A 26,137-nucleotide genomic window follows, 5' to 3' on the forward strand; every position below is an offset into this window, starting at 1 on the left:
TTAATTTGATCTGACTTTTTAAATTGAGCCATTTTCTTACATTGAGTATAGTCCTCTGGTGTTTGCTATTCCTGCCCTGGGAAATAGGCACTGGCTATCCACCCTATCTATACCTCTCATAATCTTGTAGATCTCTATAAAGTCTCCTCTCATCCTTCTACACTCCAAAGAGAAAAGTCCCAGCTCTGCTATCCTTTCCTCATAGGATTTGTTTTCTAATCCAGGCAACATCCTAGTAAATCTCCTCTGCACCCTCACCATAGCTTCCACATCCTTCCTGTAATGAGGTGACCAGAACTGAACACAATACTCTAAATGCCATGTTACCAAAGATTTGGAGAGTTGCAACATGACCTCTCTTCTTGTGAATTCAATCCCCTATTAATGAAGGCCTTCTTAACTCTCCCATCAACTTGTGTGGTGACCTTGAAGGATATATGGATTTGAAACCCAAGGACCTTTGTTCATCCACTCTTAAGTTAGCGACCATTAACCCTGTACTCAGCCTTCTGGTTTTTCCAAAATGCATCACCTCACACTGATCTGGATTGAACTCCATCTTTCATTTTTCTGCCAAACTCTGCATCCTGTCTATATTCTCTTGTAACCTTTGACAACCTTCAGCTCCATCCACAACCCCTCCAACCTTCATCCAGGTTATTTATAAAACCATAAAGAGCAGGGGACCCAGAACAGATCTTTGTAGGCCCTCCACTAGTCACCGTCCTCCAAGCAGAATACTTTCTTTCCACTACTATTCTCTACTTTTTTTCTGCAAGCCAATTTTTTTTTTATCCACACTGATAAAAAAATCCACTGATCCCATGCCTCATGTCTTGCTGGATGAATCTCTCATGGGGGACCTTGTCAAATGCCTGGTAAAATCCATGTAGACCACATCTACTGCCCTACCCTCGTCAACTTCTTTTGTTTCCTCCTCAAAAATCTCAATTAGACTCATGAAGCACGACCTTCCCTTCACAAAACCATGCTGACTATCCTTGAGTAGAGTGGACTTCAAATGCTCATAGATTCTATCCTTAAGACCGTAAGATTCTCCAGTCTATAATTCCCAGGATTTTCCCAATGACCTTTTTTAAACAAGGGGACTACATTAGCCATTCTCCAATCTTCCACACCTCCTCTGCAGCCAAAGAGAATTCAAAGATCATAGCTACTGCCCAAGCTATCTCCTTTCACTTCCCACAGCAGCCTGGGGTATATCGCGTCCAGGCCTGGGGACTTTTCAATCTTGATGTTTTTAAGAAGATCCTACATTTCCTCTTCCTTAACCTTCACATTGTCTAATACACAGACCTGTTCTATTTCAATCTCACCCTAATCAAGGTCCTTTCCTCTTGTGAATACTGACGGAAAGTATTCATTTAGGACTTCCCGAACCTCCTCTGTCTCCAGGCACATGTTGGCTCCTTTATCCTTTAGCGGCCCCACCTTCATTCTCCTCATCCTGTTCTTCACATGCGCATAGAATGCCTTGGGGGGGGGGTTCTCCTTAATCCTACACGCCAAGGCATTCTCATGCCCCCTTCAAGCTCTCCTTGAGTCTTTTTCTTAAGCTCCTTCCTGGCTACCATATATTTCTCGTGAGACCTTCCTGTTTCCTGGTTCCTATATCTAACATATGCTTCCTTCTTCCTCTTGTCTAGTTGCCTCACCCATTTCGCCAGCCAGAGTTCCCTTTTCCTACCATTTTTTCCTTATTTCAGTGGGACAAACCTAACCTGAACCTCACACAAGTGATTTCTAAACCTCCTCCACATTACTTCTGTGCTTTCACCCCCGAACATCTATTTCCAATTTACTCCCCCTAGTTTCTGCCTCATCCCTTCATAATTAGTCCTTCCCCAGTTAAGCACTTTCCCATTTTTTCTGTTTTTATCCTTATCTGTAGCTATGTTGAAGCTCAGGGAGTTGTGGTCACTCTAATACACTGCCCAGTATAGGTACTACCATCTTGGACACTGATCCCATGGTTGTAAGATTTTTTTAAAAACTGTCGGCTTCTTGAACAGGCCGTTTAAAGCCTGCACGGAGCCATCGGCATCAGGACTGGACAGTAGGACCCAGCTGAGCTGCACTTATCTCCGTTCCCTTGCTGGTTCACACCAGCAGCTCTGGCAGCACTGCCATTTTTGTTTTAGAAGGATGCACCACATTTACAAAGTACTCCAATGAACATTTTATGTAGTACCTTGTAATCTATGAAACAATAGGCTAAGGGCTGGGAATTGAGATCAGCTCATCTTTTGGTTAGCTCAGATATACTATGCATCAACTGATTTCTTTTTAGATATAACTGAAGAGGCATTACCTTTCCCAAACCACAGGGAGTACCATCTGCCACCATATCAATGCCTTCTGCATCGCCAGTGAAATAGGTTCCAAAACATTCAATATTCTTGCCTTTATTGGAGAATTGAGATACCACATTTTCGGTTCTTCCACCAATTGCTGGAGATATGCCTTTTCCGTTGCACTGAAGCTTTCCACATCTCACATCTCTGCAGGAGAATTGCATATGATTTAAAGACATCTTCTTTCTTTTATTAGTCAAGCAGGAAATTCTGCAGACACCGTGGTTGAAGTAAATACATATGACCTGTTGAGTTTCTCTAGAACAGGTCATATATTGTCCTTTAAAAAGCCAAGATAAAGATACAGAACCAACATTTGAACAAAAGGGAGGCAGGAACCTGAATTCAGACTCTTACCTTGATGAAGGACTCAAGTCCAAAACATTAGTTATGTAGCTTTATCTTGGGTTTTTAAAGTACATTTTTTGACCTGTTGAGTTTCTCAAGCATTGTGTTTTTATTGCTTATGTTACGAGCCCAGAGGACCCCAAAACCCAGCAGCAATAGATATTCACCAAGACAAACAGTTACTTAAACAAAAGTTGCTTTTAATTATCTTTAAACATGAAAACAGAATCACACTTTAACTTATCACTATTGACTTAACTAATCTAACTTAACCCCCTTCTAATTCTAAGCGCACGTGTATGTAATGTGTGTAAGTTCAGAAAAGTTCTTTGGTTCACAATCCAATCTCACTTCTCATTCCTCCAAGTTCACTGGTTGCAGGCAATTCTTGTACTGTGCACAGAATTGAACATTTATAAAGTTCACCAGGCTGTGGTGCTTGAAAGGTAAATGATTACTGCTCAGGAAGGTTCTTGTCAGTTTTCAGAGAAAGATTTGTTGAACGCTGTACACCCACATCTGATTCCTTTTTAATCAACCACTTCAGTGTCTTGCCAAAGAAACTTGCCCCCTCAGGGTTCTCCAGAGGATAACCTCGTTTTCTTTCAGGTCACCACAGAGTGCCATTTTGTTTCTCTTATTTCATGTGAAATATTAGACAGCCAGTCTGTAATGGAGGATTTAGACTAGCTTATGCAAGAATGTAGATGACATAATCTAAATTCCACCATGGGGCCCAGGGATGCAGTTGAATCAGAAGACATAATCTAATTTACACCATGAGGCCCAGAGATGCAGTTGTCTTTTATTGGTCGCAGACTGTCAGGAGACCTTGAAGATAAGTAAATCATTTATTCAAAGTGATAAGCTATGAGTAAACAATTTTTGGGTAATATAAACCATAGTCCTGCTGCTGAAGTTTCAGACTCTCTGAGAGGTGGCAACATTTCTCAGCAAGAAGAAGAACTTCTAGAGTCCAGCCAATGTCCCGGTCGGGGGAGGTGGAGAAGCTGCTACCGGCGCCCAGACAACCTACTACAAGTGTGTGGTCGTTGCTTCGCTTCGGCAGTTGGGACCAGTCCAGGCGTTGATAAGTATAATTGGGAAGGGCTTGCATATTGTAGTTTGAAATCAGCTTTAGATTTAGTAATAAAGATTTGTATAAACTGAAGTGCTCTCGGCGTGTGTCTGTTTTCTTTCGGTAGCTCAAACACTGTGACCAATCTAAAACGAACAAAGTGAGAGGTACAAGTTTACCCAGGACACAGTCCTCTCCTCTTGCATGAACCACAAGGGCTTTGACCAGGCTGAACTAAGCATTCACAAACCATCTTCCAAATGGGGTTTTCCACAAGCTTGCCAGCTTGTCCTGTTCCAGTTCCAGCTGCTGACTGTAACACTGCAAAACTGATCTCTTCCTCTCCCCGAGAAAAAATCTGTTTGACTCTCTCTGCTTCCAAAACCACATGACCCTCTTAGAACAGCAAGTTGCCCTCCAGACAATCTGCAACTTCGACAAGCTCTTTCATCTGTTGCCTTTTTGTAAACAACAATCTATTTGTGAATTATCTTGGGTACTCTCCAAAGCTTTTGCAAAGACTGTTGGCCCCGACATGTCTCGCATGAGCAGAGCTCATTATTTTAAATAAAATCTATTTGAAAGTGTTTGTATGTGATCTACACGGAAAAACCTGCCCAAATTTATCTCCCAAAAACATATCTATATTATGTCACAAATTCTATAACCCTCCAGACCTCTCCCATCCATGTACCTATCCAATGTATTCTTAAAACTCAAGATCAGATAATAATTTAGTATCCCACTTGTAAATAAAATCTCTTGCTACCTTTTCACCCACCATGTGCCGATCAATTTGTGGCCAGGATGGTACACCTCCCCCTTTAAATAGTGAGGCAATATTCCTCAACTGGGATGCCCAATAATATTTCTTAAAAGTCTGGTAACCTTAGGCTGCCTAGACTAAAGTCCCAGGTTAGTTTTTACATAGAGACCTTGGCTACCTTGCCATTCCACAAAAAACTTTCTAACATGTGAATATAAGTTCTGAAAGAATCCCTGGGGCATCGCCACAGGCAGAGTCTGGATGAACTACTGAAGCCTCAGCAACACATTCATTTTGACACAGTTGACCCTGCCCACCATAGTAATAGGCAGGGTCATCCACCTATTTAATTCCTCCTCAATTCTCCTGAGCAAGGGGTTAGTTTAGCTTATATAAATTATTTAGATTATTATCCTTCCTAACTCCCAGATATTTGATCCCGATTTGTGGCCACTTCAAATTACTATTCTCTTGATATTGACTATATTCCCTCTTAGTAAGTGGCATGACTTTGCTCTTATCTCAATTAATCTTATACCCAAAGCCATCTCCATAGTCTTCCAGAGTAGAGTGCAGCCTGTCCAGCAAGTTCACTGGGTTTGTCAGATATGATAACACAACATCAGCAAATAGATTGATTTTGTGTTCTTCCTTGCCTACCCTAAATCCCTTGATGTCTAGATTCTGGTGAATGGCCTCAGCCAACAGCTCCAAAGCTCATAGGATAGAGCTGGAGATAATGGACACACTTGTCTACTAGATCATGATAATGGGGAGTCTGAAGAAATTTGCCCATTGGTCACAACTTTAGCCTTTGGGCCATGGTAAAATGTCCTTATCCAATTTATAAAAGTTGGCCATAGCCCCAATTTTTCCAGCACCTTGAACAACAAGTGCCATTCCAATCTGTCAGTTGCCTTCTCCGCATCCAGGGCTACAGGTATGCTTCTTTCATCCCTCGGCTGTGTCAGATGCATTCTACTCAGCAGCCTGCCTATGTTGTCCGCCACCTGCCTTTTTTGCTCAAAGCCAACTTGATCCTTATTTATTAATTTTGGCAAATGTTTCGCCAATCTATTCGCCATGGCTTTGTCAAGCATCTTATAATCTGTATTTAAAAATGAGAATGGCCTGTAAGAGGAAGGTTTCAGTGGATCCCTGCCTTTGAGAATTACCCTAATAATTGCTGTTGAAAGGGATTCTGAAAGGGTATAGGTCTCAAACATCCTATCTACCACTGCCATTAAAACAGCTATCAATGAATCCTTAAATTCCTTGTAGAACTCAAGTGGGAACCCATCCTCCCCTGGAGATTTGTTAGTCTGCAGTGAACTCAATGCCTTTCCTATTCCTTCTTCTGTAAAGGGGAGATATAACCCTTCCTGTTCTTCTGGTTTAAATTTGGTAGTTCCAATTTTGACATTGATTTTTATCTGCCCCCCCCCCCCCCGCCAATTCTGTTTTATGTAGATTTCCATAAAATTGCCTAAAAATCTCATTAAATTCTTTTGACTTGTACGAGATCCTGTCATTCCTGGTAGTACTGCATTGCTCATCCTTGAGGCCTGTTCTGCCTTCAATTGCCAGGAGAGAACTTTATGGGCTCACTCCCTCAATTCGTAATATTTTTGTTTTGACCTCATTATGGCCTTTTCTATACTATATGTCTGAAGTGTATTGTATTTCAGTTTTTTTTGTTTGTTAGAGCCCTATAATGTTTTTAAGAGACAAATTTTTGTAAGTTCCTCTCTAAAAAAGTAATTTCCTGTTCATATTTTTCCACTTCCCTTGTGTATTCCTTTTTGACTGCTTTAGAGTATCCAATCATTTGACTTCTCAAATACACTTTAAGGATGTCCCAGAGGAGAAATTTATCCAGAATAGAGCTAATCTAAGCACCCACAAACCGTCTTCCAAATGTGCCCATCTGTGTTCTAACAAAGCTATAAAAATCTGGCTTATAACTTTAATAGCAATGATTTAAGGCGCTATCTCTATACACATCTCTTGCTTATCCAGCATTTCTATAATTAATGTTAAAGATGAATGGTCTAAAAGAAGCCTTGCTGTATACTCGGTCTCCAGGATCCTACTCTCTATGTGGGCTGAAGTCAGAAAAAAAATCTATCCCACAATAGGAATCATGTTGCCTTGAGTAGAAGGAGTAATCCCTCTCCCTTAGGTGTTTTCCACTCCATACATCAATCAAATTCAGCTCCTTCAGGAAATCAATAGTTGCCCTTGCTGCCTTTAGCTTTGTTCGAGACAAAAGTTGAAGTCCCTTCCCAACCAAAATATTTTTTCTTCTTTCTGCCAGTTTCAAGAAGGTATCTTGTATGAACTCTTTGTCATCAAGATTGGGGGCATATACATTCACTAGGGCCCAGGACTCTCAATATATCTGACAGTGCCTCATTACAAATCTCCCTGCTCTGTCTGTGACCATGTTTTCCACTTTTACCGGAATACTTTTTCCAATCAAGATTGCCACACCCCTTGTTTTAGAACCAAATAAGGAGCTATTACCTGGGACACCCATCCTCCTTTTAACTTTTGATTTTCCCACTCTGTTAAATGTGTTTCCTGGATGAAGGGCAGATATGCCCCCATTTTCTTTATGTGTGTTTCCCGGAGGAAGGCCAGAAACGCCCCCATTTTCTTTATGTGTGCCAAGAGTCTTTTTATCTTCACTCTCCCGTTCAGACTGTTTACGTTAAAACTGATATATTTGATGTTATTGGCCATTGCCCCAGAGACTCTTTCCATGTCCATATTTTCCCCATACCCTGACCGCCCCATGACCAACATCCACACAATCCTTTTTCTTGATCCAGGCACTCCAGTCAATTGGGTCTGTGACAAATCCCAGAAAGAAAAATAATAAGAAACGAAAAGGACAAAAAAAGCATAAAATACAGCAACATTCTATCAAATTCACATATATACTCCATCTATATCTCACTCCCTTTAATCGTCCCTCTCTCCTCCCCTCTGGTGACTTCACCCTCCGCATCATCACCATCCCCCTCCTCACCACAGTTTGTGTATTTTGCACACATCTACCTTCCACACCTCTCCTCCTTCACCTGCCAAGCCCCCAGATCATTTTCCTTTTTTAAAAATTCTCCCACCAATGTATTTATGAAACAAACAGTTAAAACCACAATTATTATTATCATATACACTTTTCTTACAGTACGACAAAACATTGACATTACCTATTTTGCACTTATTTCTTGCAAACTGACAAATGTTTTACAAACTGTTGGCCATCCCTGACCTCCGACAGGAACTTTCTCTCCCCCCGCCCGCCCCCACATTAAAATTAATAGAGTTGCCAGGTATCTGAGGACACATTTGTACCCTTTCTGTTTAGTCATTCTTTTTATTGACTTAAATTACTTTCTTTGTTTTAGGAGGGCCATACTTATATCTGGGTAGAATAACATCTTATTCCCCTCCAGCTCCATCACCCTCCTCCCCCCCTTTACAGAATCCAGATGGGTGGGGGGGGGGAGGGTGATGGGTGGCGGCTTGGCTTCCCCTGAGGCAAAGTTTAAAAAGTTCTGGCATGCACCAAGCATTGTCCCTTGAGGTCGACAAGCAAGCAATGGACCTGAAGGAAGTCAGCCCCCAGGAGCAGTTGCGTCACTGCCGCGAGGGTGAAGGTCCATGTAAAGTGGCTGCTGCCGAAACGAAGGGGGATGGTGTGGGTACCGAAAGCCTGGATGGAGGAGTTGTTGGCTACCCTCAATGCTTGCCACTACAAGTGTTGAGGCCTGTGGGGGTAAGAAGCTTATTTCGGTGCCAGTGTCGAGCAGGAAACACCTGCGCAACAAGGAGACCCAGACATAGAGGAGGCTATCACGTGGGTCAACCACTGCAGCCATCAACGATGGTTGGCCAGGGTGTTTCCTAGAAACCTACAGGGTGGGTGGCATTGACGGGCCTCCACACTCCATTGTTGATGATAGTAGCATAGCTGTCCTGGGGTATTAACTTGCCTCTTCGCTGGGCTTGATCTCACAGGAGGCTGATCAAGGGGCATGATGATGTGTTCTATGATGGTGCTGGTGTCCTTCTTTGCTCCCCAGAACATGCTCACCTGCGACGTGACCCTCCGAGGGTCGCTGAAGTCCTCATCCGTAAGCAAGAGTCAGATATCCTCGGCCAACTGCTCCAGAAAGATCCGCTCAAAGAGCGGTCAAGGCCTGTGGCCCTCAGTTAGAGCGAGCATCTTGCTCATTAGGGCGGACAGGGCCCTGTCCCCAATCCATCCATATGCAGCAATCGGGCGGCGTGCTCACGCTGGGAGGGCCTGAAAGTGCGGGTGAATAGCTCTCTGAGGGCCACGCATTTGCCTTGCTCTGGAGGCTAACCTAGGAAATCTACAATCCTTGCCGCTGTGTCCTGATTGAGGCCGCTCACGGCGGTGATGTGAACCTGGAACTGAGCCTCAGCTAGCTTGAACCACACACGTGACTGTGACATTCAAAACGTTGGGATGGTTGTTGGAGACCATGTCACTGCTCCCCCCCAGGTCAGTCTCACCTCTTGCTGCTCTCCTGGGCGAGCTCTGGTCATATTCTGTGGGCCGCGTCTCCGTCATCGGGGACTTCGGGCCTGGAATCGGTGTCAACATCTTGGGCTCCACGAGGCGGGTTGGATCGGGTGCTGACCGTTTCTCCTACCTTACAGGCTGCTTTTATTTGACTGGCATTTTCCCTTCCAATTTTTGTCATCCAGGAAACGTTATTTATCTGCTCTTGTTATTTTTAGTGTTTATACTTTCTTTTTTCACTATTTTTGACTTTCCTGGCCCGGGAGCTCTAGGGGTCAACATCCTACTACTTTCTCTTCATTATGTGACCTCCTGTTTAACCAATCTCATCAAGTTTTTCGAGGAGGTTACCAGGAAAGTTGATGAAGGAAAGTTCTGTGGATGTTGTCTACGTGGACTTTAGGAAGGCCTTTGACAGGGTCCCTCGTGGGAGGTTGGTCAGGAAGGTTTAGACGCAGGGTATTCATGGCGAGATAGTGAACTGGATTCAACAATGGCTGGATGGGAGAGTAATGGTGGATGATGCTTCTCAGACTGGAGGCCTGTGACAAGTGGGGTGTCTCATTGTTTTTTGTCATCGATATCAATGATCTGAATGATAATGTGGTCAATTGGATCAGCAAGTTTGCAGATGACACTCAGATTGGAGATGTTATGGACAGTGAAGAAGGTTTTCAAAATTTGTAGAGAGATCTGGACCAGCTAGAAAAATGGTCGATGGAATTTAATGCAGACAAGTGTGAGGTGTTGCATTTTGGAAGGACAAACCAAAAAGGGGTGTAAATGGTGAATAGTAGGGCACTGAGGAGTGCGGTAGAACAGAGGGATCTGGGAATAATTCCCTGAAAGTGGCGTCACAGGTGGTGTTGTGATTGACCAATGCACAGTTTAAAATTGGGATGGGTCTCAGTGAGGACAGAGAGAACTTTACAGAAAAACATAAGATACCGTTCTACCATCCAGGCAAATTGGTAAGAAGCCCAGAAGAATAGATAACGCTGCCAGTTTGTGCAGGACACAGAACTAAGACATACAGGAATACTCTTAAAGGGGCCACGCAAGATACAAATTTGTTTACAGTTCAAAGAAGAAGACAGGTTGCTGTGTAAAGATGGAGAAGAGGTCGTCTCGTCGGGCTAGAGACCTCCAGCAAACAGCTCCTCTCACAGAGATGTCTGATCGTGAGTTGAGCCAGCAAGGCAGAAGGATAAGGCTTGGTGGAAGGTTGGAGTCAGTGACCAGAGAAGAAGTGGCTTCAACTACCAAGAAGGAGGAGGATTCCTTTAAGACACTGCAGTCTTGACTCAAAGGCACGGCGACTCCTTTCGACCAACCGACTACTTCTCCACAAAGATGAAGCCATCAGTGCTGGGTCTTCCACGCTGCACTCAGATCTTGGCGACTATCTATTTATCTTTTCAACTCACCGCCAACCTGACCCTCCAACAGCATATAGTAGATTATACAGAACATTCAGTGCCAGCCTTGCTGGGAAAGCTACAGATGCAACATTTGACCATGGCAAGGGAAAATAAATATGAGGGTAGCACTGTTTAATAATTCCCAACTGTCCTTTCCCACAGCAACAACAATCAATCCAGCCACCTGGTGATGCACCCACCAGAAGAGATGGAGGAGCCGAAGCACGACTGTTTACAGAATACTGTTCACAGTATCATCTCGGCAGGACCTGACTGACCACCCATTGGAAGACCCTGATCTGTCATCTGTACTGACGGAAGTTCTTGCATTGACTCGCAAGGTACAAGACGCACAAGCTATAGCTTGATGGATCAGAATGGGCAAACCTTGGAGGCCGCTGCTATGGAAGGAGCTCCTTCAGCACAACAGACGGAGCTCTTCGCCGTAGTGTGTGCTTGCATTCTCTCCGAGGGCCTGTCGGTAAACAGCGACACAGATTACGTCTTCGGGGTGGCACATGATTTTGGACAGTTGTGGAAAAATCAGGGCTTTATAACATCGTCAGTGACCCCCATTTCCCATAAACAAATGGTTCAGAGTTTGTTGTCACCAATCCAACTCCCAGAAAGGGGGCTCCTTAAAGCTGCAGCACATACACACGGCAAAGATGTGATTTCTAAGCTTAATGAGGTGGCAGGTAAAGCTGCTGAAGCTGCAGTGCAGGGTTATCAGGATGGGGTCCCCAAAGATTTAGTGCAACGTGAGTCCTCCTCAACGAGCCTCTGCCTTCCATCCAGGAGATTAGACTCCACCAGAGGGATGCCTCTGATAGAGAAATTGAGCGATGGAAATGTTCCCGTTGTTATTATGTTGATGTATTTGAGCTTTGGGTAACTCCAGCCGGGCAAACTTGTACAACTGATCAATTGGCAGCCTGGGTACAGCGGCAGGTGTCTCACCTGTGCCCGTTTAAATCCAGGTAAAGGTCATTCTTGCCAGAAGGACCATTTGATACAATACAGCTGGACTTTATTGAGTTACCTAGATGTCAGAATTATAAATATGTTTTAGTAATAATAGATTGCTTTCGTAGATAGGCTGAGGCCTTCCCAACAAGGGACAACAAGGCCTCTACCGTAGTGCATGTGTTATGTAAGGAGTTAATTTCTCGCTTTGGTGTTCCTTGTCACCTTAGTTTAGATACTGGACAGCATTTTTTTGCTGTTATTAACTGTGCAGTTTGTAATACCTTTGAAATGAAACAACAGTTACATTGTGTTTATCACCCACAGGGAGCAGAAATAGTGGAACATGGCAACCAGACCTTGAAGACAAAATTAGCCAATCTTACTGAACAAACTAAAGGCACTTGGCTTTCCCAGCTGGCGACAGCTTTATACCAAGTACGCATAGAACCAGCTACCAGACATGGCTTGACACCCGCCGAGATCATCCATGGCCATCCACTATGCATGCTACTTGGGATGAAATGCGAGAAGTTTCTGGGGCATTAAATAAAAGTCTAGGGAGAGAAGGCTGGCCATTGAGGGGGTACTTGGGATGATGAATTTTTTAAAGAGGCGCAACAATTAATCTGGAAAAGACCCACAAATAATAAAACTGAAGAGGTAATTGAAAAGAGGTGCCTGTTCACACAAGAAAGGAGAGAGATAAGCTTGCAAGTTGGCAGTCTAACGCCGTAAAACTGGGGATCCCACTGACAGAAACCTGTGGAGGTCCTCCAGAAAGAATGTGCACATAGAAAGGAGCAGACAGGAAAAATCAGGACAGGGAAAAAGCAAAGGGTGGACAGGAGAAACCTTCCGTATCAGAGGATAAACAAAGACTACGTAGTCAAATAGAAGCCTTAAGGGTGATGGAGGAGGGAGAGATGAGTGACTCCTGGGAGGATGTAGGATGGACCCCGAGTACTCCTCGGGGAACCCCTTAAGGATCACCTCTAGCATATTATCCACCCGTATCTAGACCCCAGCAGGGGTCCCCTCTGCGCCAGCAGTACCCAACGTATTTTCAGATCCTGTTAGTGCTCGAACCTAGAGCCATGATAAAAGAAGTTAAGATTTAAAGAAAGATTTTTTCACTTGGGTAAGCCCAGCCTCCCCAATGATGGTGCAAAAGATTGTTCTGTGGGGGATGAGACTGGGCAGTGGGATGAGAAGGAGATAGAGGCTCAGATAGAACTGGAGCTTTGGGAAACTGAATGTCGGAGCTTGGGGAATATAGAGGGAGGAGCAAGGGAGGCTGTGCAGGAGTCATTAGGTTTCAGCCCTTTTGAAATTGTGTTTGGATATCAGGTTAGAAGATTTTAATATTGATAAAAGAACAGTGGGTTAATGAGGACGTGCAGTTGGAGTTGCTGGATTATGTTTCTAAATTTAAAGATAGGCTACAAAAAGTGTGGACTTTGGCTCAAGAGAATTTAGAAATGGCTCAGGGTAAAATGAAGCATTTATTTGATAGAAAAGCTCAGGTGTGGAATTTTAAGACAGGAAGTCAAGTTTTGATTTTGTTTCCAACACATGATAATCCTTTGAAAGTTAGATTTTCTGGACCATCCGTAGTTATTACCTAAAGAGATCCAGAGTGATCAAGGATCTAACTTTATGTCTGGGATGTTTCAATATTTGATTTATGAGTTGGGAATAAAACAGATCACTTCATCTTTGTACCATCCTGAAACTCAGGGAGCTTTGGAAAGATTTCATTCTACTCTCAAAAATATGATGGGAATTTATTGTCTGGAGAATGGAGAAGATTGGGACAAAGGTATTCATTTATTGTTATTTGCAGATAAGTAGTGAGGAAGGAAGGGGTTAAATGCCAGTGAGAGCAGCCAGATTTTGCAGCATTCTAGTAAGGTGGGCAAGACAATTCAAAGGGACCAATTCGAGGATTAAATATAAGAATTTACTCTGAACCAATCAACGAGCAGGTCTGATAAGAAGCTGTCAATCATCTGTAGCAATGGAATTTGCACTTAGTAGTAACTTCATAGGGTAAGAATGTATTGTGTAAACTTTATATTATTACTTGTAGGATGCTGCCTGCTACCATTGGTAGGAAGGATGTTTTTGGCTCAAATTAATCCACCTGTCCTCAGGATGCTGCAAAGAACGGAGGGAGATGAATGTGAACTGTGGAATATGAATGAGATAGAAAAATAAAATCAGACAGAAATTGTAGCAGAAGAGTTTCAGAGATTGGGAGAAGAAGGGCTGCCTTCCTGAGGCCGCTGTTGGGTCCTTGGAATGAGTCTTGCAGCGTACACAGGATCAAATGCAGGCAGGAGGGTTAGGGTATGAGCCATCTGGAGGAGTGGGGAACGGCACTGGGATCACCAAGGGGGACACTGGTATGAGCTCCCTATAAGGTTCCTTTTACCGATGAGCCTCTGAGAGTGGACTTAGGGGATCCCAGGAGGTACCATGGTAGTGTTGCTTTGTGATCCTGTGCTTTTTTTCTTTCTTTGGCTTGGCTTCGCGGACGAAGATTTATGGAGGGGTATGTCCACGTCTGCTGCAGGCTCGTTGGTGACTGACAAGTCCGATGCGGGACAGGCAGGCACGGTTGCAGCGGTTGCACGGGAAAATTGGTTGGTTGGGGTTGGGGGTTGGGTTTTTCCTCCTTTGTCTTTTGTCAGTGAGGTGGGCTCTGCGGTCTTCTTCAAAGGAGGTTGCTGCCCGCAGAACTGTGAGGCGTCAAGATGCACGGTTGGAGGCGATATCAGCCCACTGGCAGTGGTCAATGTGGCAGGCACCAAGAAATTTCTTTAAGCAGTCCTTGTACCTCTTCTTTGGTGCATCTCTGTCTCAGTGGCCAGTGGAGAACTCGCCATAGAACACGATCTTGGGAAGGCGATGGTCTTCCATTCTAGAGATGTGACCCACCCAGCGCAGTTGGGTCTTCAGCAGCATGGATTTGATGCTTGCGGACTCTGCCAGCTCGAGTACTTTGATGTTGGTGATGAAGTCATTCCAATGAATGTTGAGGATGGAGTGGAGACAGCGCTGATGGAAGTGTTCTAGGAGCCATAGGTGATGCCGGTAGAGGACCCATGATTCGGAGCCGAACAGGAGCGTGGGTATGACAACGGCTCTGTACACGCTGATCTTTGTGTGTTTCTTCAGGTGGTTGTTTTTCCAGACTCTTTTGTGTAGTCTTCCACAGACGCTATTTGCCTTGGTGAGTCTGTTGTCTATCTCTTTGTCGATCCTTGCATCAGATGAAATGGTGCAGCCGAGAGAGATAAACTGGTTGACCGTTTTGAGTTCAGTGTGCCCGATGGAGATGTGGGGGTGCTGGTGGTCATGGTGGGGAGCTGGCTGATGGAGGACCTCAGTTTTATTCAGGCTGACTTCCAGGCCAAACATTTTGGCAGTTTCCGCAAATCAGGACGTCATGCGCTGGAGAGCTGGCTCTGAATGGGCAACTAAAGTGGCATCATCTGCAAAGAGTAGTTCACGGACAAGTTTCTCTTGTGTCTTGGTGTGAGCTTGCAGGCACCTCAGATTGAAGAGACTGCCATCCGTGCGGTACCGGATTTAAACAGCGTCTTCATTGTTAAGGTCTTTCATGGCTTGTTTCAGCATCATGCTGAAGAAGATTGAAAAGAGGGTTGGTGCGAGGACGCAGCCTTGTTTCACGCCGTTGTCAATGGAGAAGGGTTCGGAGAGCTCATTGCTGTATCTAACCCAACCTTGTTGGTTGGTTTTCGTGCAGTTGGATAACCATGTTGAGGAACTTGGGGGGGCATCCGAGGCGCTCTAGTATTTGCCAAAGCCTTTTCCTGCTCACGGTGTCGAAGGCTTTGGTGAGGTCAACAAAGGTGATGTAGAGTCCTTTGTTTTGTTCTCTGCACTTTTCTTGGAGCTGTCTGAGGGCAAAGACCATGTCAGTAGTTCCTCTGTTTGCGCGAAAGCCGCACTGTGATTCTGGGAGGACATTTTCGGCGACACTAGGTATTAGTCTATTAAGGAGTTTCCTAGCGAAGATTTTGCTTGCAATGGAGAGCAGCGTGATTCCCCTGTAGTTTGAGCAGTCTGATTTCTCGCCTTTGTTTTTGTACAGGGTGATGATGATGGCATCACGAAGGTCCTGAGGCAGCTTTCCTTGGTCCCAGCAGAGCATGAAAAACTCATGCAGTTTGGGAAACAGAGCTTTGCCGCCAGCCTTCCAGACCTCTGGGGGGGGGGATTCCATCCATACCTGCTGCTTTGCCACTTTTCAGTTGTTCAATTGCCTTATATGTCTCTTCCCAGGTAAGGACCTCATCCAGCTCTAGACTCAAGGGTTGTTGAGGGAGCTGGAGCAGGGCGGATTCTTGGACTGAGCAGTTGGCACTGAAAAGGGATTGGAAGTGATCTGACCATCGATTGAGGATGGAGATCTTGTCGCTGAGGAGGATTTTGCCATCTGAGCTGCGCAGAGGGCTTTGGACTTGGGGTGAGGGGTTGTACACCGCCTTTAGAGCCTCGTAAAAACCCCTGAAGTCGCCAATGTCTGCGCTGAGCTGGGTTCGTTTGGCGAGGCTAGTCCACCACTCATTTTGGATATCCCGGAATTTGCGCTGAAGGTGGCTGCATGCGTGACGGAAGGCTCATTTTTTCTCTGGCCAGGAAGGCTTTGCAAGATGAGCCTGGTGGGCAGATCACTTCTTTGCCAGCAGCTCCTGGATTTCCTGGTTGTTTTCGTCAAACCAGTCCTTCTTTTTCCTGGAGGAGAAGCCCAGTGGATTGCAGTATGGCCATTTTCAGCTGATCCCAGAGGGTTTCAGGAGACGTGTCTGTGAGGCAGTTTGCATCCTTGAGCCTTGCTTGGAGGTTTGCCTGGAAGTTTCCTCTCACTACATCTGACTGCAAGTTTCCAACATTGAACCTCTTTCTGGGGGCTCCACTGTTCTTGAACTTTGGCTTGAAGGTTGAGCTTGCAGCGAACAAGCCAGTGGTCAGTGTGGCATTCCGCACTGGGCATGACCCTGGTGTGGAGCACATCTCGTTTGTCTCTTCCTCGCACCAGAAAGTAGTCCAGGAGGTGCCAGTGTTTGGATCAGGGATGCATCCAGGTAGTCTTCAGGCTGTCTCTCTGCTGGAAAAGGGTGTTAGTAATGACAAGCCGCTGTTCTGCGCAGAGGTCCAACAGGAGGTGCCCGTTGTCATTGCACTTGCCGACACCGTGCTTGCCAAGGATTCCTGGCCAGGTTTCTGAGTCTTTGCCGACGCGAGCGTTGAAGTCGCCAAGGATGACAACCTTGTCGGCTGTAGGGAGGCGTCGGATGAGGTTGCACAGATCAGTGTAGAACTTGTCCTTTTTTGCTGGTTCCGCCTGAAGGGTTGGAGCATTATCGCTGATGAGAGTGATATGTCGCTTGTTTTGAAGGGGGAGTCACATGGACATGATCCGGTCAGAGTGGCCTGTTGGGAGGTTTTCGAGTTTGGAGGCAATGGAGTTCTTGACCATGAAGCCAACACCAGACAGGCATCGTTCAGCCTGAGGCTTGCCAGACCAGTAGAGTGTGTAGCCCGCGCCGTGTTCTTGGAGGCTGCCTACATCGGCAAGGCGGACTTTGCTGAGAGAGGCTATGTCGATGTCGAGTCTGAGGAGTTCTTGTGCGATGAGGGCAGACCGACGTTCAGGTCAGTGGCTGTCAGCCTTGTCGAGCATGGTTCTGATGTTCCAACATGCTAGCTTGAGTTTGTGTGCATCTTTTGAGGGGGAGGACATGGACCTATCCTCGGGCCTGCGCAAAGGAGCTTTTAGGTGGAGTGCAGTGTGCGCAGTACTGGCCCCACCCTTTACACCTATGGTTCGTGTGCCGTGGCCAAGCAAGCTGGGATGTGGCAGCGAGGTCCTTGGGTCGTAGGTTTTTTTATCGGAGTGAACTTCTCCCTTGCAGGTTGCTTAAGCGGGCTGAAGAGGCCTGCCTCCCCTTTTAGGTCGAACCATATCTGCAGATCTACGACCACTGTCCACAGTTATGGAGTGGTGCGCCCTGGAATCAGCCTGCGTGCGTTTACTCCTGCCGCGGTCGAGTAAAGGGGATGCAGCATTGGTTGAGGATCAGAAAGAAAAGTTCTAGTAGAAAATTTTTTTAAGACTGCAATGGAGTTCACAGTTGTTAGTGTTTAGACTAGAGTGGAAAGAGACTGGTCGTGTTATGTAGACATAGTATTGTGCTTGTTCTCATTGATGGCTCCCGGCCCGGGGCTCGGCTGCCAACGGTCGGGCTCTGTGGGCTGCCAGGTTTGCCTGGCTTCCGGCGGCGGCAGCAACAGGACCTCGGGCCTCCGGCGGCGGCAGCAACAGGACCTCGGGCCCCCGGCGGCGGCAGCAACAGGACCTCGGGCCCCCGGCGGCGGCAGCAACAGGGCCTCGGGCCTCCGGCGGCGGCAGCAACAGGGCCTCGGGCCTCCGGCGGCGTCAGCAATAGGACCTCGGGCCTCCGGCGGCGTCAGCAACAGGACCTCGGGCCTCCGGCGGCGGCAGCAACAGGGCCTCGGGCCTCCGGCGGCGGCAGCAACAGGGCCTGTGTAGGTTATGATAAAATCACAATGGGGTGGGGGGGGAATGAGGAAGTTGGCTAAACCGTAGGTAGAGCGAGGGGCTGGTATAGTGTAGTCGGACTTTGCAACGTGATGAGAAAACAGCAGAAGAAATAAATTAGGAAAATGTTGACACACAAAATATGTCAGAGCAGTGAAGGTGGCGGCAGCATCTGGGAGAACAATAGAGCATTTGTTGATATGTTCCTGCACTGATTAACACCCTGAGACTTTGCAGATGCGAGAAACGAGCTACTCTTATTGATAAGCTGCGGTCCTTATGATCGGTAAAATATTATACAGCAAGCGTAATAACTTCAAGAGACTTTGTATCTGTGAGGAACTAACTATTGGATATTAAACCATGGGGTCTTTTATGATTGGAGTAACATTATTCAGTTTGCTATGGATCAGGATAAAGGAGAATGTATTGGAGCTGTTCGGGGGGGGATTTTTGTCACTGACTCCTGAATGGCATTTCAGTAGAAACGGTGAATGAAAGTTACCCAATCTGCAGATTAAAGAATGATCCAACCAAGTCTGTAGTTGCAGTCACTCATTTTGTGCGAGCACCCTGCGGACCTGGAATCCACAATGGACAGGGTTGTGAAGAGAGCTTTTGGCATATTGGCCTTCATAAATAAAAGTATTGAGTACAGGAGTTGAGATGTTATGTTGAAGTTGTATCAGACATTGGTGAGTCCAAATTTGGAGGCTGGTGTGCAGTTTTGGTCACCGAACTACAGGAAAAATATCAAAAAGATAAAAAGAGTGCAGAGAAGATTGACTTGAGGAGATTTACAGGGAAAGATTACACAGGTTGGGACTTTGTCCCTGGAGTATGGAAGAATGAGGGAAGATTTAATAGAGGTATTTAAAATTATGAGGGGACTAGGTAGAGTAAATGTAAATAGGCTTTTTCCACCAAGGGTAGGTGGGATACAAACTAGAGGACATGGATTAAAAGTGAAAGGGGAAACATTTTGGGAAATATAAGGGGGGGAAACCTCTTCACATAGAGAATGGTGGGAGTGGTCATCAAGGGAGTGGTCAGCAAGGGAGTGGTCATTGAGGGAGTGGTCATCAAGGGAGCAGTCAATGAGGGAATGGTCATCATTCAAGGAGCGGTCATTGCAGGACCGATCATGGAGGGAGTGGTCATAGAGGGAGTGATCAACAAGGGAGTGGTGTGGAACGAGGTTCCAGCTGAAGTAATGAATGCGGGCTCAATTTTAACATTTAAGAGGTACATGGATGGGAGAGGAATGGAGAGCTATAGACTGAGTGCAGGTCAGTGGGACAAAGCAAAGACTAAAAGGGCCAAAAAGGCTTCTATTTGCTCCAAGAATTCTTAACTGTGATTCTCACTATCCCTCCTGATGTCAATTACAAGCAGACACTTTCAGAACTGCAAGATGTAGTCAGAAAACAAGATACGGTCCAGCCCGATGCACTACTAATCTTAATCAGTGACTTTAATCAGCCTGTGTCAAGAAAACCCTGCCTAACTACCATCAGCATGTACCGAGGTCCCAGCATCCTCGATCACTGCTATATTCAAGATAAGGAAGGCCTACTGTTCTTTCCCGAGACCACACTTTGGCAATTCTAATCAAGAAGCTGTTCTCCTTCTGCCTTCAAACAGACAGAGCCTAAAAAGAGAGGCTCTGGAGGTCAGGACAGCTATAAAGTGGTTGCAGGAGGCTGAAGAAGAGTTACAGGACTTCCTTGAGTCAGCTGATTACACCCAGGCTGTCACACACTTTATCAAAACAGCTGTGGATGAGTGTGTCCCCACCACATCATTCTGGGTTTTCCCCATCCAGATGCCCTGGATGAACAATGAAATCTGGAACATACTGAGAGCCAGATTGCAGGCATTTAAGTCTGGAGATTCAGATCAGTACAGCAGGAGCAGGTAGGACCTGCAGAAAGCTATCTTCCAGACGAAGTGGAGATTCCGGAAGAAAATGGAAACAACAAGGGACATCCAACAGCTGTGTAGGACCTGAATGTTACAAAACCAAATCCGGTAAAGTAGATGACTGCAAAGTTTCTCTCCCAGAGGAACTCAATGCCTTCTACATCCTATATGACGACAGTAACAGCGAAGAACCTCCCCACTGCACCCCCACATTCCCTGAATATTCCACCTGAGGACGACGTGCGTACTGCCTTCAGGACAGTGAATCTGAGGAAAGCATCCAGCCCAGATGGTGTACCTGGCCGAGTACTAAAGATCTGTGCTGATCAACTTACCAAGGCATCTTCAATATCTCACTCCAGCAGGACGTGGTACCTATCTGTTTCAAACAGGCATCAATCATACTGGGGCACAAGAAGAGTGTAGTAACCTGCCTTAAAGACTATTGACCAGTACCACTTACATCAACAGTGATGAAATGTTTGGAAAGGCTGGTCTTAAAACATATCAGCTCCTCTCTGAGCGGTGACATGGATAATTGGATCATGGATTTCCACACGTCCAGACCACAATCAATAAAGATTGGTAAATACTTCTCTTCCATAATCTCCATTAGCACTGAAACACCACAGGGCTGTGTTCTTACCCCCCTGCTCGACTCACTTTACACCTATGATGGTGTAGCTTGGTACGACAATAACACCATCTGCAAATTTGCCGATGATACCAAGGTAGTGGGTTGTCTAAAGGACAGGGATGAGTCAGCACACAGGAGGGAGATTGACTAGCTGTTCCACCTCTCTTGTCAACTGTGGTTCCTTTACTCTACCATTCCTTGTCTCTGCGTGACAAATCATGTGACACAAACTGTTCTATGAAACATATGAATTGCAGTTTCTCCTGAGAATTATAACCAAAGATCTGTCAGTGGCTCCTGAGTCAGCACAGGTGGAGTATAGCATCCATTGGATATTTCTACTTACTTTATGGAGCAACTCACAAAGGAGCCATCTTCTTTCCGGCCACAATTTCCAAATTGATTTCCTATTATGTTCATATACCAATAACACAAATTGGGACTGGGAACAGAAGCTGGAAACAAGGAAAAATAAAATGAATTGAACATACATCAACTTTCTTTGATATTGTACCTTAAACAATAAACCTTTGAAAAGAAAAGCATCCTGAGAACTTACTGTCTGTGTCAGAAGTATTGTCACAATTCCAATTCTCCTCCTCTTTGTCATCAGAAATTGATCTCCCCTCACCCTCCAATTCTAATCAAAGTAGTAGATGTGAACTACACTGAGCTCAGTAATGCTTTCAACAAAGCTTCATGTGGGCCACTCCATATTAGGGCCGTTGGGGGTTGAAATGTTAGATACAAAAGGATCTGTCGTGGAGCCTCCATGTTGATGCAATCACAAAGAAGACTCGCCAGCAGCTATTTTTTGTGAGGTATTTGAGGAGAAATGATATGTCATTGAAAACTCCTGAAAAATTCTACAGTGGACCATGGAGAGCAATTTGGCTGGTTGTATCACTGTCTGGTATGGAGGTGCCAATGTTCAGGACAATATAAAGGTGGATAAGTCTCCGGGACCAGACGGGATCTTCCCCAGGACATTGAGAGAAGTAAAGGAGGAAATAGCAGAGGCTCTGACGGTAATTTTCCAAATGTCATTAGAGATGGGGATAGTGCCGGAGGATTGGCGTATTGCGCATGTGGTTCCGTTATTTAAAAAGGTTTCAAGGAGGAAGCCTGTTTGACGTCTGTGGTAGGTAAATTAATGGAGAAAGTTCTCAGAGATAGTACTTATAAATATCTGGATAGACAGGGTCTGATCAGGAGCACTCAACACGGATTTGTGGGCGGAAGGTCCTGTTTGACCAATCTGATTGAATTTTTTGAAGAGGTGTCTAGGAATGTGGATGAGGGTAGCGCGGTGGATGTTGTCTATATGGACTTCAGTAAGGCCTTCGATAAGGTACCACATGGAAGGTTAGTTAGGAAGGTGTAGTCTTTAGGTATAAATTTTGAGATAATCAAATGGATTGAACATTGGCTGAAGGGGAGAGGCCAGAGAGTGGTAGTGGATAATTGTCTGTCAGGTTGGAGGCCGGTGACCAGTGGTGTGCCTCAGGGATCTGTATTGGGCCCATTGTTGTTCGTTATATACATTAATGATCTAGATGATGGGATGATGAATTGGATTAGTAAATATGCAGACGATACTAAGATAGGTGGAATAATGGATAATGAAGAAGATTTTCAAGGATTGCAGAGGGATTTGGGCTGCTTAAAAAAGTGGGCTGAAAAATGGCAGATGGAATTTAATGCTGATAAATGTGAGGTGCTTCATTTTGGTAAGAAGAATCAGAACAGGACATACGTAGTAAATGGGAGAGCATTGATGAATGCAGAAGAGCAGAAAGATTTAGGAGTAACGGTACATCGTTCCCTGAAGGTAGAAACTCATGTGAATAGGGTGGTGAAGAAGGCTTTTAGTATGCTGGCCTTTATCAATCATTGCATGGAATATAGGAGTTGGGAGGTGATGTTGAGATTGTATAAGACGTTGGTACGGCCTAATTTGGAGTTCTGTGTGCAGTTCTGGTCGCCTAATTATAGGAAGGATATAAACAGAGTGGAGAGAGTGCAGAGAAGGTTTACCAGAATGTTACCTGGGTTTAAGCATCTAGAGTATAGGGAGAGATTGGACAGATTAGGTCTTTATTCTTTGGAGCGTAGAAGGTTGAGAGGGGATTTGATAGAGGTATTTAAGATTATGAAAGGGATAGACAGAGTGGATGTGGATAGACTATTTCCGTTAAGAGTAGGAGAGATTGAAACAAGAGGACATGAGTTAAGAGTTAAGGGGCAGAGGTTTAGAGGTAACATGAGGGGGAACTTCTTTACTCAGAGAGTGGTAGCGTTGTGGAATGAGCTTCCGGGAGAAATAGTGGCGGCAGAGTCAATTTTATTATTTAAGAAAAAGTTAGACAGGTATATGGATGAGAAGAAGGTGGAGGGTTATGTTCATTGTGCAGGTAGGTGGGACTAGAGAGGAGTGTTTGGTTCGGTGGGGACTAGAAGGGCCTAATGGCCTGTTTCCGTGCTGTAATTGTTATATATGTTATATATGTTATATATATGTTATATAGAAAAAGCTCCAGAGGGTTGTTCACTCGACCTGTGACATCACGGGCACCAGACTTCACTCCATCCAGGAAATCTACTGGAGTCTGTGTCTTAAGAAAGCAGCCTCTATCCTCAAGGATTCCCACAAGTGGCATAAGGACAGCTTCTTCCCCATTGCCATTAGATTCCTGAATGATCAATGGACCAAAGACAGTGCCTTACTTTCACCTTTTATGGACTATTTTTATTTATTTTTATAAGGTGGTTTACATGAATGTTTGCTCTATGATTCTGCCACAAAGCAACAAATTTTGTGACTTGTTCATGACAATAAATTCTGAATCCAATAATCTAAGTTTGCAGGTGACAGTAAACTGGATAAGTTGGCCACAGTGTGGAGGGTAGTCAGACTACAGGGTGTTATTGATGTGTTGGTGAAATGGGCTGAGAAACAAGAGATAGAGTTTAATCCAGATAAATGTGAGGTGATGCAGGTTGGGAGTATAATAAGGGTAGGGCATACACCATAAATTGAATTGTTTCTTGGCACACATAGAGAGATACAATGAAAAACTTTGTTTTGTATGCTATCCAGCAAGACAACTTATACATAGTACGTAGTTCAAAAATAAAGAGATGCAGAGGACAGTGTTACACAATACAACAAAGTGCAGGGAATTGTGTCATGTAAGATAATAATGGAGAGTAGAAAAGTACAGTTAAACAGAGCAAGGCATCATCTTTTAGCAATGAGAGGTGTGTTCCAAATTTCAAATATATTTACTGTATTTTCAAGTCCCCTCAGAAATTCAGCTGCAATGAGGACTTGGAGCTATGCTACTGCAGAATCATAAACAGGGCATTAATGAATAGATCATTGATGAGTTAGTGTGTTTTGAAGGCACTGTTGATTTCAGCTTCCATCATTTTGCTGATAATTGAAAATAAACTGATTGGGCATTAATTGCTGGTTCAGATTTGACCAATATTTTGTCAACTGAACAAATCTTGGAGATTGGAGAGGTCCTAAATGAAAACTTTGCTTCAGTATTCACAAGAGAAAAGGACTTGGATCAGGGTGAGGTCGGAATAGGACAGGCAGTGGAAGTGTTGGATCTTCTTTAAAAATTCAAGATTGATAGGTTCCTGGGGTCGGACATGATATACCCCAGGCTGCTGTGGGAAGTGAGGGGAGAGAGAGCCGGGACAGTGGCAATGACCTTTTAATCTTCTTTGGCTACAGGGGAGATGCTGGAGGATTGGAGATTGGCAAAAGTCCCCTTGTTTAAAAAAGGTAATAGAGAAAATTCTGGGAATTATAGACCCGTGAGTCTTAGTCAATGGTGTGCAAACTATTGGAGAGGATTCATAAGGATGGGATCTTTGAGAAATTTGGAGAAAGACAGTCTATTCAAGGATAGTCAGTATGGCTTTGTGAAGGGAAAGTCATACCTCACGATCCCAATTAAGTTTTTTGAAGAGGTAACAAAAGAAATTCATAAGGGTATGGCGGTAGATGTGGCCTGTATGGATTTTAGTAAGGCATTTGAAAAGGTCCCTCATGAGAGAGTTGTTCAGAAAGTCATGAGGTATAGGATCCAAAGGTTTCAGGGTTTGAGTTACAAAGAAAGGTTGAGGAGGATGGAACTTTATTCCCTGGAGTGTAGAAGACTGAGGGGTGATATGATAGAGGTGTTCAAAATTATGAACAGTCAGATAGAGTCAACGTGGACAGGCTTCTTCCATTGAGAGGGGGGAGAGATTCAAACAAGAGGACATGGATTGAGATTTAAGGGGGAAAAATTTAGGGGAAACATGAGGGGGAATTTCTTCCATCTGAGGGAGGTGGGAGTGTGGAATGATCTTCCAGCCAAAGTGGTAATGTAGGTTCAATTTTAATATTTAAGGAAAAGTTGTATAGGTATTCGGATGAGAAAGGTGTGGAGGGTTATGGGCCGGGTGCGGGTCAATGGGACGGGGTGGGAGAAGGTATTTGGCATGGACTAGAAGAGCCCAACTGCCTGTTTCTGTTCTGTAATTGTTACATGTTTAAATGGTGTCGATAAAAAATTGGCTTGAAGGAAGAAAGCAGAGAATAATAGTGGAAGGAAAGTATCTGCCTGGCGGTCAGTTACGAGTTGAGTTTCACAGGGATCTGTTCTGGGACCCCCTGCTCTTTGTGATTTTTATAAATGACCTGGACGAAGAAGTGGAAGGATGGGTCAATAAATTTGCAGATGATACAAATGTTGGGGGAGTTGTGGGTGGAGCTGAAGTTTGTCGAAGGTGACAAGAAAATATAGACAGGATGCAGATTTGGGCAGAAGAGATATGGAGTTCAATCCAAGTAAGTGTGAGGTGATGGATTTTGTAAGGACAAACCAAAAGTCTAAGTACAGAGTTAATATTTGGTTACTTAGAAGTGTGGATGAACAGAGGGTCCTTGGGTTTCAAATCCATAGTGCATATCCTTCAAGGTGGCCACACAGGTTGATAGGATAGTTAAGAAGGCCTATTGGATGTTGGGCTTCATCGGGATTGAATTCAGAAGTTGAGAGGTCATGCTGCAACTTTACAACCCTCTGGTGAGACCACACTTGAAGTATTGTGTTCAGTTCTAGTTACCTCATTATAGGAAGGATGTCGAGGCAATGGAGAGGGTGCAGAGAATATTTACAGGAATGTTGCCTGGATTGGAAAATAAGTCTTATGAGGCAAGGTTAGGAGAGCTAGGACTTTTCTCTTTGGAGCATAGAAGGATGAGAGGAGACTTGATAGAGGTCTACAAGATTATGAGAGGCAAGATTATGATAGGGTGGATGGCCAGCACATGTTTTCCAGGGCAGGATCAGCAAACACCAGGGAACATGTGTACAAAGTGAAGGAGTGAAGTTTAGGGGAGACATAACTTTGTATGATTGGAGTTGTACTGTATTAGATATAGGAAGCAGCAATAAGGAAG

At 44.8% G+C, this 26,137-nt stretch overlaps 1 protein-coding gene across 1 annotated transcript in view; it reads right to left on the reverse strand.

Moving 5' to 3' along the window:
* Positions 1 to 26,137, reverse strand: part of LOC138756926 (disintegrin and metalloproteinase domain-containing protein 19-like) — a 271,202-nt gene that overhangs the window by 66,036 nt on the left and 179,029 nt on the right. Inside the window, exons 15-16 of the mRNA XM_069923354.1 lie at positions 21,017 to 21,125; positions 2,333 to 2,522 (exon numbers count right to left, since the gene is read on the reverse strand). Coding sequence (XP_069779455.1) covers positions 2,333 to 2,522; positions 21,017 to 21,125 — 299 coding nt within the window. The remainder of the gene's footprint in view (positions 1 to 2,332; positions 2,523 to 21,016; positions 21,126 to 26,137) is intronic.

The sequence above is a fragment of the Narcine bancroftii genome, chromosome 3 (genome assembly GCF_036971445.1).
Source record: "Narcine bancroftii isolate sNarBan1 chromosome 3, sNarBan1.hap1, whole genome shotgun sequence".
NCBI lineage: Eukaryota > Metazoa > Chordata > Chondrichthyes > Torpediniformes > Narcinidae > Narcine > Narcine bancroftii.